At 34.7% G+C, this 13,710-nt stretch overlaps 1 protein-coding gene across 1 annotated transcript; it reads right to left on the bottom strand.

The window, feature by feature from the left end:
* Window positions 1-2,866: 2,866 nt before the first annotated feature.
* Window positions 2,867-7,756, bottom strand: LOC127087505 (heat shock 70 kDa protein 15). Its single transcript, XM_051028392.1, has 10 exons — window positions 7,543-7,756; window positions 5,811-7,011; window positions 5,382-5,609; window positions 5,207-5,302; window positions 4,873-5,100; window positions 4,217-4,411; window positions 3,985-4,131; window positions 3,709-3,858; window positions 3,496-3,626; window positions 2,867-3,382 (listed from the first exon to the last, which is right to left on the bottom strand). Exons 2-10 carry the CDS (start codon window positions 6,978-6,980, stop codon window positions 3,130-3,132), a joined length of 2,598 nt encoding a protein of 865 aa, XP_050884349.1. The 5' UTR covers window positions 6,981-7,011; window positions 7,543-7,756; the 3' UTR covers window positions 2,867-3,129.
* Window positions 7,757-13,710: the final 5,954 nt, after the last annotated feature.

Genomic DNA, 13,710 nt, shown 5'->3' with positions numbered 1-13,710 from the left:
GGTAAAAACAAAAGGTGCTCCAAAGAAAATAGTTTACACCGAATGAAATTCGACTACACGGTATCCTTCATATCTTGAACATGTTGACAAAGTTTTTCCAGACTCACCAACTCCAAAATCTCAAAAAAAAGTGTTATCAAAGGATCTCGCATTAGCAAACCACCTCCGCCTCTGCCTCCGCCAAAGATTCCATTCATCGATGAGATGTCGATTTTTATGCACAAATATATCGAGTGGATCGTCAATGTTAAGGGGGACGGTAATTGCGATTACCGAGCCGTTTCGACTTTTCTCGATAAAGGAGGAGATAGTCATACACTTGTCCGCCATTAACTTATCCAAGAGTTGAAGACGCATAAAGAATCATATACAATTGTACGAAAAGAAAGAAAACTTCGACAATGTTTATGAGTCTCTTGTTTCTTGCCTTAGCGGCCCGGCACCGAAGACAAAATTGATGTGTTTCCCTGACATGGGACACCTAATAGCATGTGCATATGATAGAATGTGTAATGATCTGACACGATACGATTTTTCGGAAACCTTTTTCCCACTACACACCGTCCACCTCAAAATCAAAATGATTGTATTTTATATATTGGGTGGCTTTCAAAATCAATTCATTATGTTCAAGTTTACTTGAAACCACGATGCCATATGCCACTTACATCACCGGAGTGGACGGCTCATTCAACAACAAAAGTCGAGACTTGGTCGGGTCATTTTATAAAAAGGATGCAAGAGTTCGAGAAATTGAGCAACATTGAAAGAGAATCAAATGCACAAAAATCCAATGGAGTATCATCAATAGATTTAGCCAACGACATATGTTTCGATCCGTTTTGATTTCTTGTTTTATCAGAAAAATAAGTGTATGTAATTATGTCTCAATATAAATGAAGTGTTATATATTGATCATTTGTTCATATTTTGTCTTAATTCATTTTTTATCTTCCCCATAACAACATTTGTGTTTTTTGTAAATGAAAAATAGATTCTGTTTTGAAATCGATTCAGGAGAAGTTTCAGAGATGCATCTCCAGGGTATGGTCCCAGAGATATATCTCTGGAGTCAGCAAGTCAGTCATTGAGTGGTCCATATTGATCTAGGATGTCTCTAAATTAAGGTGCTCTTATGTTATATTTCACACAAACTGAAAATATCTCAAATGTCACAACTAAATATGGACTGGTATGTCGCAAATGTCTGGTTCTCCAGCTCTACACTTGGGCACACGTTCAAGCTCACAACTTCACCTCCCTCGAAGATATCAAAGACGAAATTCATTACCTTCTACCTTACGAAGACAAACGGAAGATTGTGAAGCTCGAGTACTGTTCACTGTCGATTGACAACAGATGAAAGATTGATTTTAGCAAATTTGAGCTCAAGACACAAGCGGATGTGAGGGCTATGTGAAATATATTTTTTCGTTTTGAAATAAAAATTTCGCTCGAATTGGAAGCGACGATTTCAAGATCGGTAGAAGATATTCTGAAGACGTGCTAACGTCCACCTGGATATTGAAGTGTAATGTTGAACTCATCTATATAATCCTTAATTTTAATTTGAAAAAATTTGCTTACTTTTGGATCTGGTACTGATGTCTTTGGCTTAGAAAAATGTAACAACAGAATATTTTCAAAGATGCATCTTCAAAATTTCTACTAAAATACATAAGATATTTCTTAAAATATTTAAAAGATGCATCTTCGGGACAAAATAAACAAAATAATATAACCGTCACTCTGAATGATCTCACTTGAGTATGTGTTAGATACTTCTGCAGATGCATCTTTGACATTTTTAAAAATTTGCGTGGTGCAATAGAAACATATAAGATGTGTTAAAAAACTCTCTTTTTTTAAATAGACAATCTGATCTTTTATATGCTATTTAGCATATTTTTAAAAGATATTCATATATAGACCGATCTATAAAGTTTAGAATTCTTTTTAATAATTTAAATATGTTCTATTTAATTAAATAAGTCAAGACCATATCGGATTTAAATAGGTCATTTGATATATCTATGTAGATTAGTTTGGATTATTTTCATCCCTAACCACAACTGATAAACTAGTAAGAAATTTACCCTATGAAAACACCTCAAAGATATAACCAGAATTCACGATGACGACTTTTCTTTAATAAATCTTTAGAGAAAAACTTACCAAGTGAAACTTATCAAGGAGAAGGTATTAACAATTATTTTAGAAGGTGCCTAGCTATCTCAAAGTGTGACAGAGACATGATATATGTGTAGGGGGAGTTGCTTGAAGAAAAGAAGGAAGAAGGAAGGAGCCACATTGTTATTAATTGAAAAAGATGAAGCTTGTGAAATATAAACCGAATAAGTTGCACACATCTTTCTACCCGCATAAATGGATGAAATGTTATTTTCAGTAGATTAGCGCAAAGGTTCAAATTAAAAATATTGACTCGATTAGCCTACCTTGATTTAACGGGAGATTATGCTACGGAAGATATTGAACAAAACAAAAGTGGGGAAAAAGACCATATTTTTAATGACCGACAGCCTTCGTTCCAGAAATAGTATTTTCTGCTTGTCCCTTTTTTCAGGTCTACAATATTCTTAACTCATTTCTAGAACATGTTGTAAAGGATATTATCTCACGCGTCACTCCTTGCAAAATCAAATCACTGCCAAACGAATATAAAGCTTCAATAACAAGTTTCAGCTTGCCTTTTACAGGATATAGCCTGAAAATATTTCTAGGCAAATCTTCAACTTAAACATATATTACCCAATCATTGTTCAATCCGTACACACCTACAATAACCTGCACCAAAATGCTTTCAATGAAACAAAATCAAAAAACAAAAATGGGGTATTTAATTAAATGAAAGCAAACACCGTAATCCCTTCCACTTGTAAGAAATGGTACACAGATAATCTAAACCCAGAGAACGTAGATTTGGATGAAAAAAAACTCGAATCCTAAATACCACAATAAAATATAACTTGCTTGACAATCCAACTACTAGCAGCAGCAGCTCTCTGTCAACTCACCCAAACCTTTGTCCCAGGCATAATCCATAGGCTTACACAAGACACAATTGGACTGGACATGTAATGAATTTCATAGCAAAATAAACAACAAAAATTAGGCTGAGCCGGGGTTCTCTGGTTTATCAGTCTCCATTGGTTCACCACCAGAGGCTGCTGGGACTTGATTACCATTGTCCTCTGCATTCCCATTAGAATGGACATTAGCATCCTCCTGAGGTTGCTGTTCTGGTTGTTGCTGCTGCTCGCTGTCCTGAGGAGGTGGGGTTGCTGGTGTTTCTGGAGTAGCTGGAGTGGCCGGAGAAGCTGGTTTTGCCGGTTTTGGTTTTGTCATAATCGGCTTGCAGGACCTATTATAGATATGCAATGCAATTAGGATTAACAATGAACTTTATTTTGGAACAAGAATAATAGTTATTTTTCCAGAACCATGGTCTTGATCTATAAAGTTGAAACAAATTACCTATCAACAGCCTCAGCTTTTTTTCTTATATCAGCTGACAATAGGACGGGGGTAGCATATTTTGGAAGCAAACTCTGTTGTTGCTTCTTCTCTCTAAGCCAGTTCTCAGCTTCTCCACATTCATTCAAGACCTAAAAAAGTCAAATGGAAACACTTTCATATTAAATTGCAACCAGAAATGAAACTGGGGTGATAGAATAGGATACCAATTACCTTCTGTTTCTCATTGATGTCAATGTGATCATATTTGGGATCGTTAGACATTGCAACTTCTCTGTAACTATTGATACAATAGACAAGCTGCTCAATTACTGCATCTCTGTCTGTGTGTTCTTTGTAGCGCTCCTCGATTGGATCCCCTTGCTGCAATCATGTAAAATATCCATTAAGATTGCAAAAACTAATGCTGATATATCTCCTTCATGTTTGTTACACAAAATTACAAGAGGCATAGTGTACTTTTAAGTGTTCATGGCTAAAATGCCTCACCTTTTTGAGTTCTTCTAGCTTGGCAACATATACACCTTTGGTTTCATCTTCACCATCCTCATATAGCCAATCCTCCACCTCCTGAAGTTTCGCAAGAAATTCACCGCTTTCTGAAGCTTGGACAAACTCATGGTATTTGTCATTAAGCTGAAACGATAAACAAGAATCAGTTAAGCAAAGTCAAATATTTCCATGTTGAATAAACAAAACAAAAAATCAAGGCAAGCCTAACCTTATTTCTCATGTCATAAACATAAGCCTCAACTGCATTTTTCTTGTCCTTTGTATCCTCCATCACTCGATCCTGCAAAGCCATTTCAAACTCCTTTTCTACGGCTTTCTGAACATCCACAGCTGACATTGCCCCATAGACTACCACTGCTAAAGGAATGTTCGATTTCTTCACTTTTTTCTTTGGAGCCTCAACCTGTTATAAGCAAAGCAGTCAATAGCAAACCCTAACGAAACATACTTAACTTATTGAAACATAAATCCAACAAGGACATAATAATAATGACTATAACTCTTCTTACAAACTTCAGAAAACAGGAAATTAAGAAGACATGAGGTGGCATTCTATAATTATAATGGAAATACATCAGTTGTTAATGAATGCAAAAATCAAATCAAACCAAACAAGCTCTGTAATTCTACAATATGGATCAAAAACAAATAAATCTATACTTGAGAACATATCAAAGCACAAATCCAGCAAAAAATGTAATAACAACAGAAAGTGAGATTATCGTAATTATTATAGAAACATATCAGTTGTAAATGAAAACACTCATTCCACAATGGAATGACAAAACAAATAAATCCATACAAGAAAGAACTGACACAAGTCAAAAACAAAATATATGCGATTATATATTTGTCTGTATCTACCTTGGCATCAGTATCCATTTGCACAGGCTTGTCTCCTGTCTCAGGCACGCCATTTACAGCTCCATTGGTATCAGCAGCTGCCTTAGCATCTTGCATATTAACATCACTGTCATTGGAGCTAGGAGGTAGTGCAGCAGCATCGGCCGAAGCTTCATCAGTTTCCATCTTAGCATTTTCTTCTGCTGATTCTTTGGTAACTGGAACTTCAATTTCTTCCTCTTCGAAGAGCTTCATAAAAAAATTGTTCAATATAAAATGTTCTCAACGTTAACTCTTATGTGCGCATAATGGAAAAGAAAAAAAAGTAAGTTATCCCTAGCCTACAAAGACTTACAGTTGCCGAATCAACAGTTACAATTCCATGAAGATTCAAACGAACTTTCACTTTAATCTTTCCCTTTTCACCATTTTCAGTTTTGAAAGGGCCAATCTGCACAAATGCAAGAGTCACAAAACTGCCTAGTTGAAAAAGTATTGTAAAAAAGACAAGAACATTAAAACTGTCTTACAGTATACGTGCTGATCTTTGTAGGTCCTTGTGTATCACTCTGATCATGACATTGTACATCAACAGAAAAGGTTTCTGTCCTGAAGAATGTCAGTACCTTGACACTTGGAATGGAATTTCCCTTGGGAAAAACAAGGGTACTTTGTTTATTGTCTGGTGCACTGTCCTGTGCATCTGAACCAGAACCTTTCCATGAGAGAGAAATTGAGAAGGGAAAGCTTTCATTGACCTTCACATAATGAAAATAATAATGACGTTAGTACATCAAGTAATATGTTGTACTAAATAATACATATGGACAATTCTCTGCAAATATGGAAATGAACGACACAAAATTCATAATTTCTAAGGCCTAGTCAGTTTTATACGAAATAAACTTGAAACATATCAAAAGGCTTCTGAAACTGAGAATAAAGTGTAAAAACTATACCTGGAACTCTCGGACTTTAAAAGTTGGACTGAGAATAGCACACTGCAATGCAGCGCCCCTGGCAACACACTCACTAGCATTCATTGTCCGCCTAGGTTCCTTTTTGAAGAACTCTGTCAATATTTTGTTTATTGCTGGTACGCGAGAACCAGAACCAACTACCTCAACCATGTGGATATTCTCAACTGTAAGACCAGCTTCTGCTAGTGCCTTCTCCAAAGGCCCCTTCACACGTTCCAATATTGGAAGAGATAGCTGCTCAAAGTCGTCACGCTTGATATGTCCCCTCACATCCTTCTCTTCCATTAAGCATTCAATGTTCAGAGGTGCCTCAGGATTTGCGCTGAGAACTTTCTTCAGCTTCTCACATGCAGTCCTCAGCCTCAGAGAAGCCCTGGCATTCTGGTAAACATCAATCTTGTACTCCTCCTTGAATTTTGCAGCAAAATGATGGAACAAAGCCTCGTCAAAATCCCTACCACCCAGTGACCTATCGTATGAATGGGACAATACTTTCAGCTGCCCCTTTTTAAATCCAGCAATACAAACTTGCATGCTAGCATGCCCAACATCAACAAAAGCAACATTCAGCTGATCATTTTCAGGAAGATCGGTCTTGTAAATTCCATAAGCCAAAGCAGTTGCTGTTGTTTCATGAATCAAGTGAAGCGGGTGCAGACCTGCAATAGTGGCTGCATCCAATACAGCTCTTCTCTGGAGATCAGTAAAATAAATTGGAATTCCAATGCAGCAATCAACAACAGCCGCATTCAGATTTTTCTGGGCAATCTCTTTAAGATTTGACAGCATCATCGCAAAAACTTGGGTGGCTGTATATGCTCTAGCTTCACCAAGATACCTCACATGAATTAACGGGTACCCATCAGGCCCTTCAGTGACAGCAAAAGGCAATGACTTCAAATCACTCTGCACTTCTGGATCAGCAAATTTCTTACCAATCAACCTCTTCATCTGCGAGATAGAATTTTTAGGGTTCATCATAGTAGAAGCAGCCCCAGCTGTCCCAATGAACCGCTGTTTATCACCGAAACACACAATCGCAGGAGTCTCACGCTTGGACTCATCATTAAGGACAACATCAATCCCTCTCTGCCTTGCAACAGCAACAATGCAGCTCTCGTTACCGAAATCAAAACCGACCACACTCATCTTCGATTGATCTCCAATACAAAATCAATACCTAGAAAAGGAAAATAAAAATTACCACAAGTTCACACCTAAATCACAAACTCCACTAAATCACAAAGTAAATTAATAAATCAATAAATAACTTAAAGAGCGATAACAACAACAACAAAGCAATAAGCAACATCATCTTCTAGCACTACCAAAAACACCAACTACAAGCTATCATATACTACAGTAATTGAAATAAATTGAATGTTAACTACTTAAAAATATCATATCATAACATTCACTTGCAGAAACACCTAAACCCTAAATCAAGATATTTTTTCAGTATATACAAAGAAAAGCATTAGATAGACCATCTTCATCGAGTATCGAATTTCAGTACTACAGATCAAATCATCCAATCACGTTCATCAAAGGCTTTGCTTAAAATCAACTAAACACAGACACTAATAACATACAATGCAAAAATAACACAAAATCAACAAAAAAAATACACGATTCATCACAATTGCATAGATCTATTATGAGATATAGGAAATTTGAACTAGAATAAGAAAAATTGAAGTAGGGTTTATACCTGATGAAGCGATCGAAGAGAAAGGAAAGGGTTTTTCAGGGTTTGTGAAAAAAATCTGAGAGTTTTTATATTTTGTAACAGCAACAACGTAATAAACGCTAACGGACTTATAAGAAGGAGAGACGCTTGAGTTCGGGTTTTGTTGGGGGGCTTGAATGGAATTTTGGTTATTTTAGTAGTAGTTTTTTATTTCTTTTTTATGACTTTTCCACTTTTATTTATTAGTTTGAAGGAGTTGTGAAGGGAAAAAGAATACGTGATGGATTGGCCCCGGAATTGTCTCGACAATCCTCCTGGCTTCTAGAATGATCTACCACTCCACAGTCCACACTCGGTCACCGAATGAATCACTTTCTCGAAATCTACCACTACTTGGGCTTATTTGGGCCTTTCTGAAAATCAAATAGGAAATCTCACTTCTCACACCAATTAGATCTCTACCCTTCAAATTAATTCAAATTATTAAAATACCTCTCAATTTAAATAACTAAATCACATTATTTTTCCTAATTTGCTTCTAAGACTATAGAAATGACTAATATTTAAAAAAATTTAAATGATTTTATAATTTTTGGAAGTTTTTATTTATAATATTTTTTATTTAAATATGCTTCAAAACTTGGCACAACTCACTATTTATTAACAATATTTAAATATATACAAAATTCGAAATGAAACTTGGAAAAAAATGGATATTAATCCTAATAAATAAATAAAATTGAATTTTCTATTATGTTTATCAGAAATTTTAAAAAAAATTCCCAGAATTTATTAAAATTTCTAATAAAAAATAATATTTTTAAAAAATATTTGAAGAAATATCGAAATTAAAAAAATACTTGAATTTTTTTTTACATTATCAAAAATTTCTGTTAAAAAAATATATTTATTGAATCTGAACTATTGAAATTTTAAAAAAAAACTGGAAAAATAAGACAATAACGGATTTTTTTAAAAATTTAAAATTTAAAAATTTAAAAATAGACTATCAGAAATTTGATCTTTTAACGAAAATTTAGAATGAACTAACATAAATTTTATTCACATTTTTTATTCAAAATTCTTCATAAACAATTATGAAAATATATAGGGTGTCAGGTTTAATTGAGGCGATGACAGGTTAATTGCTCGGCGTGTTATTATTTTTTTATTAGTAGTATATTTTATAAAAGATTCCTCAAAGTTTAAAAGGCTTATTTTTGTTCCAAAAAAAAATCTTGTTTTCACTTTCTTTATTTTCTCTAACGTTGCAATATGTGACCAACACAATTTTCATAGTTTACATTTACTCTGCTACTTCTAAGGCATGACGTCGCTGGACTTTGGTATTGTTTTGGATCGGCCAAATATCTGATAAGGGAAAGTCTGTCTCAACTCTTAAAAAAGCCTAATGGTCACTCGCTTCAGGGGTATAAATACCTCTACGCGCGTAGGACCTAAGGTATACACATTTTTCATACTTCACTCTACCCTTGTAGGTCCACTCTTGTGTTCCACCGTATCAGAGACTTGGAGCACCGCATCAGAAATCCAACATCATAATTCAAGCATAATTGTGGTTCTAATCTGGAATAATGCGTCGTCTGTGAAAATCAGTTATTAATTCTTGTGAATTTCCACTATCAAGTATTACCTAGTGTGAAAGCGAGTTCATTGTAAAGGAACGTTATGATAATGGGGATGGCCTTGTGAAGACAAGTTTAACTTGGAATATAATTTTGATGAAGATAAATGACTATCATAAAAAGATAAAGATCTCAATCAAGGTTCAAGAAAATTCCTCCAACCCAATAATCAAGCTTGCAAAGTTCTAAGAAGGTTTGAAATTCAAAAGAAATTTATCGTGAAGTAAGGTACACAATATCAATTCATTTGTATAAACTTTAGGTGCTAAAAAATCTCCATCTTTGTTGCGATTGGTTGAAAATATACATGTTGATACTCTTTAGGGTTAAGTATGATTGTCGGTAAAGATAATGAGAGATAATGTATTATTTTCAATAAAGGTGGAGATTGTTAGGGTTGGTTGAAAATATACATGTTGAATAAGTCTTACATTGCTTGATTTTGTGAAGGAAGAAAGTGTCCAGGCTATATATAGGATTCAAGTTCTTCGAAGTCTTGCATTTCTTAGTTGTGTGAATGAATGGGGAGTTCAATATTATATATAGGATTCAAGTTCTTCGTTACAAAACGCACTAGTCAAAAGCAATTTAAGTTTGTATTTGACTTTTTTTGTTCTCTTATACTTTTGTGTTAAAATGTTGTGAGATGTAGTTAAATATTTGTTTTTGAGGGTGTGGGTGTACTGGGGGGCCTATGGGTGGTTAAGGATAAATTATATGTTGTAACAATCTTCACATAGTGTTATTCTCTAATTGTCATTTCTGAAGGTGAAAAGAAACACAAGAAAATGGAGTTCAAATTGGGTTTCGAATATCAAAACTTTTCGTACCCAAAACACTCAAAGATGAAACAAGAACAAAAATAAATGAACACAATTATTTTTATCCTGGTTCACTGTTAATGAATTTAGCCCGGTCCACCCGCCAATGTGATTTTTCCTTATTAACAAGGACTTAATCTACTATAATAAACTGATTATAGACACACAAAGACAATGCGTAAATGTCTTCTTGAGAATCCTGACTAAACCCTAATCTCTTAAGGAATACAAACTTAATCAATGAGATACAAGAATTGTGTTTACAAGATTGCATCTAAGAAAGCAGATTGCATAAATTTGAGTACAATGAATTTATCACACAAGAATGAACAAAAGCTCTATGTGTGTTTTCTTTTTTATATTCACAATAATAATATTTAGTTCAGCAAAAGCGTTGTGAGATATTGGATCATCATTCAAAATAATTATCCTTTCATTTTTCTAAGTGTTCCTTATATATGCAAGAAAAGATTTGTTGGAGGATGTGGACAAACATCTTCACAAATGAGTTGACACCTTGCATAACAGACTGCAAAGGTGGGATACAAGATGGTACAATAGTGCAATCCTTATTCCAAAAAATCAGTGTAGTGGAATTAGCATTTTCACTTGTACTGTGTACTATTTTTCTCACGTAAAACCATTTGATCTTATCTTCTAATCTTCAGAGGCTTCTCAATAAATGTTTTTGAATAGCATTTAAAAGGACCAAGACTGAGTAAAAAGTCTTCAGAACCTTGTATTCAGAGTCTTCACAACCTTATCTTCAAAGTCTAAAAAACTTGGTATTCGTAACTCGAGAGCACATAATCTTGAGAGCTTGACAATCCTTCGAAGGCTCTTCTATTAGAGTCATATTCAGAAGTTTTGGCATAAACGTTCATCAGAACCACTGTTTAAGAGCGTTTCAAAACTTGACATAATCTTGTAAAGCACACTTTTGTATCTCTTTAGAGTCAAAGTATGTTGAGTCCATAATCTGATGACACCACTCGCCAAATCTTCATAATCAGAACTTGTTAGCAAAATCTACACACTAAACAAAACCATTATGGTACAAATTTATTCTCTAAAGAGATAATCTTTTGTTATCATCAAAACTAAGGGTCAGATGCAGTACTAAATCTTGTTCTTACAATCTCCCCCATTATGGTACAACATTGAAGCTTGCAAACCTAATACCTGGCATGGAAGTTCCTTTGAGTATCCTTTAAGCAAAGGAATTACAACTCCCTATAACTGAAATCAATCCATCTTCTGAAATTTTTACACATAATACGAACTTTATAGAGGTTTGCATTAGAGGTGCAAAATTCAGTGAGAAGGTTCATTCTGGCAACAACCTCATTTTCAAACTGCATGAATAATTCATCCAAATGTGTGGGACAAATGTTGGTTTAAAAGGGGGGTTTGTCAGAATAGAGACGAAGTGTTTTGTCAAGGACGACAATGATCATTACATATAACTCAAAATAAGAGTCAGAGTCATAAGGTTTATAGTGAGTGATGTTTTATGGTTCTTGGTTTTCATATTGAATTGGTGAATGAGCGTTTTATAGTTGACTAATTTGGGATAAAAGGGATAGTGGAAGTTGTGGTTGAGGTGTATGTATGATAATGGATGTAAGGGGTTCAGAAAGTGATGGCGTGGGAAGTGTAATGGCATTATTTGGATTAATGGTTTAGGAAGCATAAACAGGTGGTTCAACATGAATTGTTTTAGAGAGAACTTATTCATAAAGAACTTGTTCAAACCGAGTAGTTTCAACATGAGTAGTTATGGAAGTTGTCTGATGAGGACTGGTTATAAAACCAAACGTGTTTGGATTCAGGGTAGGTGAAATATTAATGGTAGATGTAAAGGATGAACTATTATCAACAAATTGAAATTGAGTTTCAAAAGGAACAAACTTACTTGAGACAGTTCCAACAAAAGGAGTAGCAATCGCAACTATAGTTCTTCAGCATAAGTGCCTAAAGTCCTCCTAATTGAACTAGAAGTTTTAACCTTCTTAGACATTCCATCATAATGCTTCTTACTCTTCATCTTTCTTTTATAAGGAGTTTTAGAAGCTTTATCTTGGGCACCTGCTTGACAGCTAGCAGGGTCATATATCAAAACATTCAGAGGATCTTGCTTTGTGAATATTGGAAAGTCTTCTAAAGGGATCCTTCTGATGAAGATATCTTCCTTGGAAACTTAGGCATGGTTTCTTGTCAGTTCAGATATAATGCCCATGTTCTTCATTCTTTTGGCATTGAACATCTTTCCAACCTGAAGGTATAGCTCTTTGGTGATTTGAGCTTCTGTTATAGAGTCTATCGGCTTACTCTATATCAGAATCTCTAATATCAACCTTCCAAAGGGAGTCAAATTCCTTTTCTTATTGATACCATCTATGATTTCCTTCACCATGACCCTTAGGTATTGAAAGAGAAGTGAATGGAGGTTCACCTTTTTCCCAGTAGCAATATAGTAGAAAACATATTGTTGATCACCATTGGTGCAGTCAACAAAATTCGTTGGCTTTCTGTGATGAACACACCCCATAAGAATTTTGGCACAAATCCTCATATACGGTAAAAGATCCTTCATATTATTGGAGTGAACTCCGGAAGTGAAAATTACTTTTGAAATATCAACAAGATCATACCTTTTTCCACCATCCGATGATATCTCACTCCAGACCTATCGTGTCCAATGAGTTTGGCAATCAGTTTTTCAGTGACGACTATCTTCTTTCCTAAAACAAACGAAGCAACTTGGAAAACTAAAGTCTTGGCATAAGTCCAAAACTCTCTAACCAAGTGAAAGAAAATTGTACCATGGAGACAGTCAAAATACTTCTCTGAGCCTTTAAATTTTACATCACTTAAAAGGTCAAATCCCTTTTCTTTCAGATTCTCAAAATCAATCATCAGTTCACAAAGAACTTCTAAGTCATTTACAGGAGTTGTTAAGGTGGGTTAAGGGGTTTCATAAGGTTCTTCATATATCACTTCTTGAACAGATACCGAATCAGATTGTGAAGAACTAATTTTAAGGAGATGAGGAGTTTGTTGTTGTTGTTGTTGTTGTGACGACAAACCATGAACATCTTCTTGAGTAGTTGAAATAAGTTGTTGTTAAGAATCCATTGTGGAGAACATGCGAACAAGGGGTTTTGGGTTGTAGAGAACATTTAGTTTGAAATAGATAAAGTGTAGGAAGTGAATATAGCGAAAGTGTGTGACGAGAGTGAAATGAGTTTATATAAGGGTTTTACAATCAAGAATAACTTCTTGAATAATGCACGCTCTAAGAAGGGGTAAAGCGTGAAGATTTACCTAATCCCAAGAAATTTATTCACCCAATGTGTCACTCAATCGTTCATAAGTGTTTCAGTTTTCTAAGACAGTTGTCTTTAAAATCGTTCCACTAACCAAGACTGGTTGACAGCTAATTAATGCAGAATATGTTCAGTATCCAGAAGATAAAATATTTAACCAAACAAGTTCTGGCTTGATACTTTTGAACTTATGAAACCTTCTCACCTTAGAAGATTCAAATGTTCAAAGTCAAAATATCTCAGAGTCCCATTAAACCAATATGAGAAATTAAACATTCTGAGATAATCATCTTTTTCATTATGGACATAAATCCAAGTTTAAATTCTTCAAACCGAAAACAAATCTATCTTCAGCAAGGGGTTTTGTAAAGATATCATCCAATTGATTGTTTG

The sequence above is a fragment of the Lathyrus oleraceus genome, chromosome 5 (assembly GCF_024323335.1).
Source record: "Lathyrus oleraceus cultivar Zhongwan6 chromosome 5, CAAS_Psat_ZW6_1.0, whole genome shotgun sequence".
NCBI classification, from domain to species: Eukaryota; Viridiplantae; Streptophyta; class Magnoliopsida; order Fabales; family Fabaceae; genus Lathyrus; species Lathyrus oleraceus.
Note: the sequence above shows the minus strand (reverse complement) of the source record. Positions and strands in the feature narration are given on the sequence as shown.

What these genes read in the sequence shown, in the direction of transcription:
- LOC127087505 (XM_051028392.1), bottom strand. Translation starts at nt 6,980, where the DNA reads ATGAGTGTGGTCGGTTTTGATTTCGGTAACGAGAGCTGCATTGTTGCT. An exon ending in ACATCAATGAGAAACAGAAG is followed by an intron (nt 3,627 to 3,708) that starts GTAATTGGTATC and finishes TGACTTTTTTAG; the next exon opens with GTCTTGAATGAATGTGGAGA. An exon ending in AAAGCTGAGGCTGTTGATAG is followed by an intron (nt 3,383 to 3,495) that starts GTAATTTGTTTC and finishes TATCTATAATAG; the next exon opens with GTCCTGCAAGCCGATTATGA.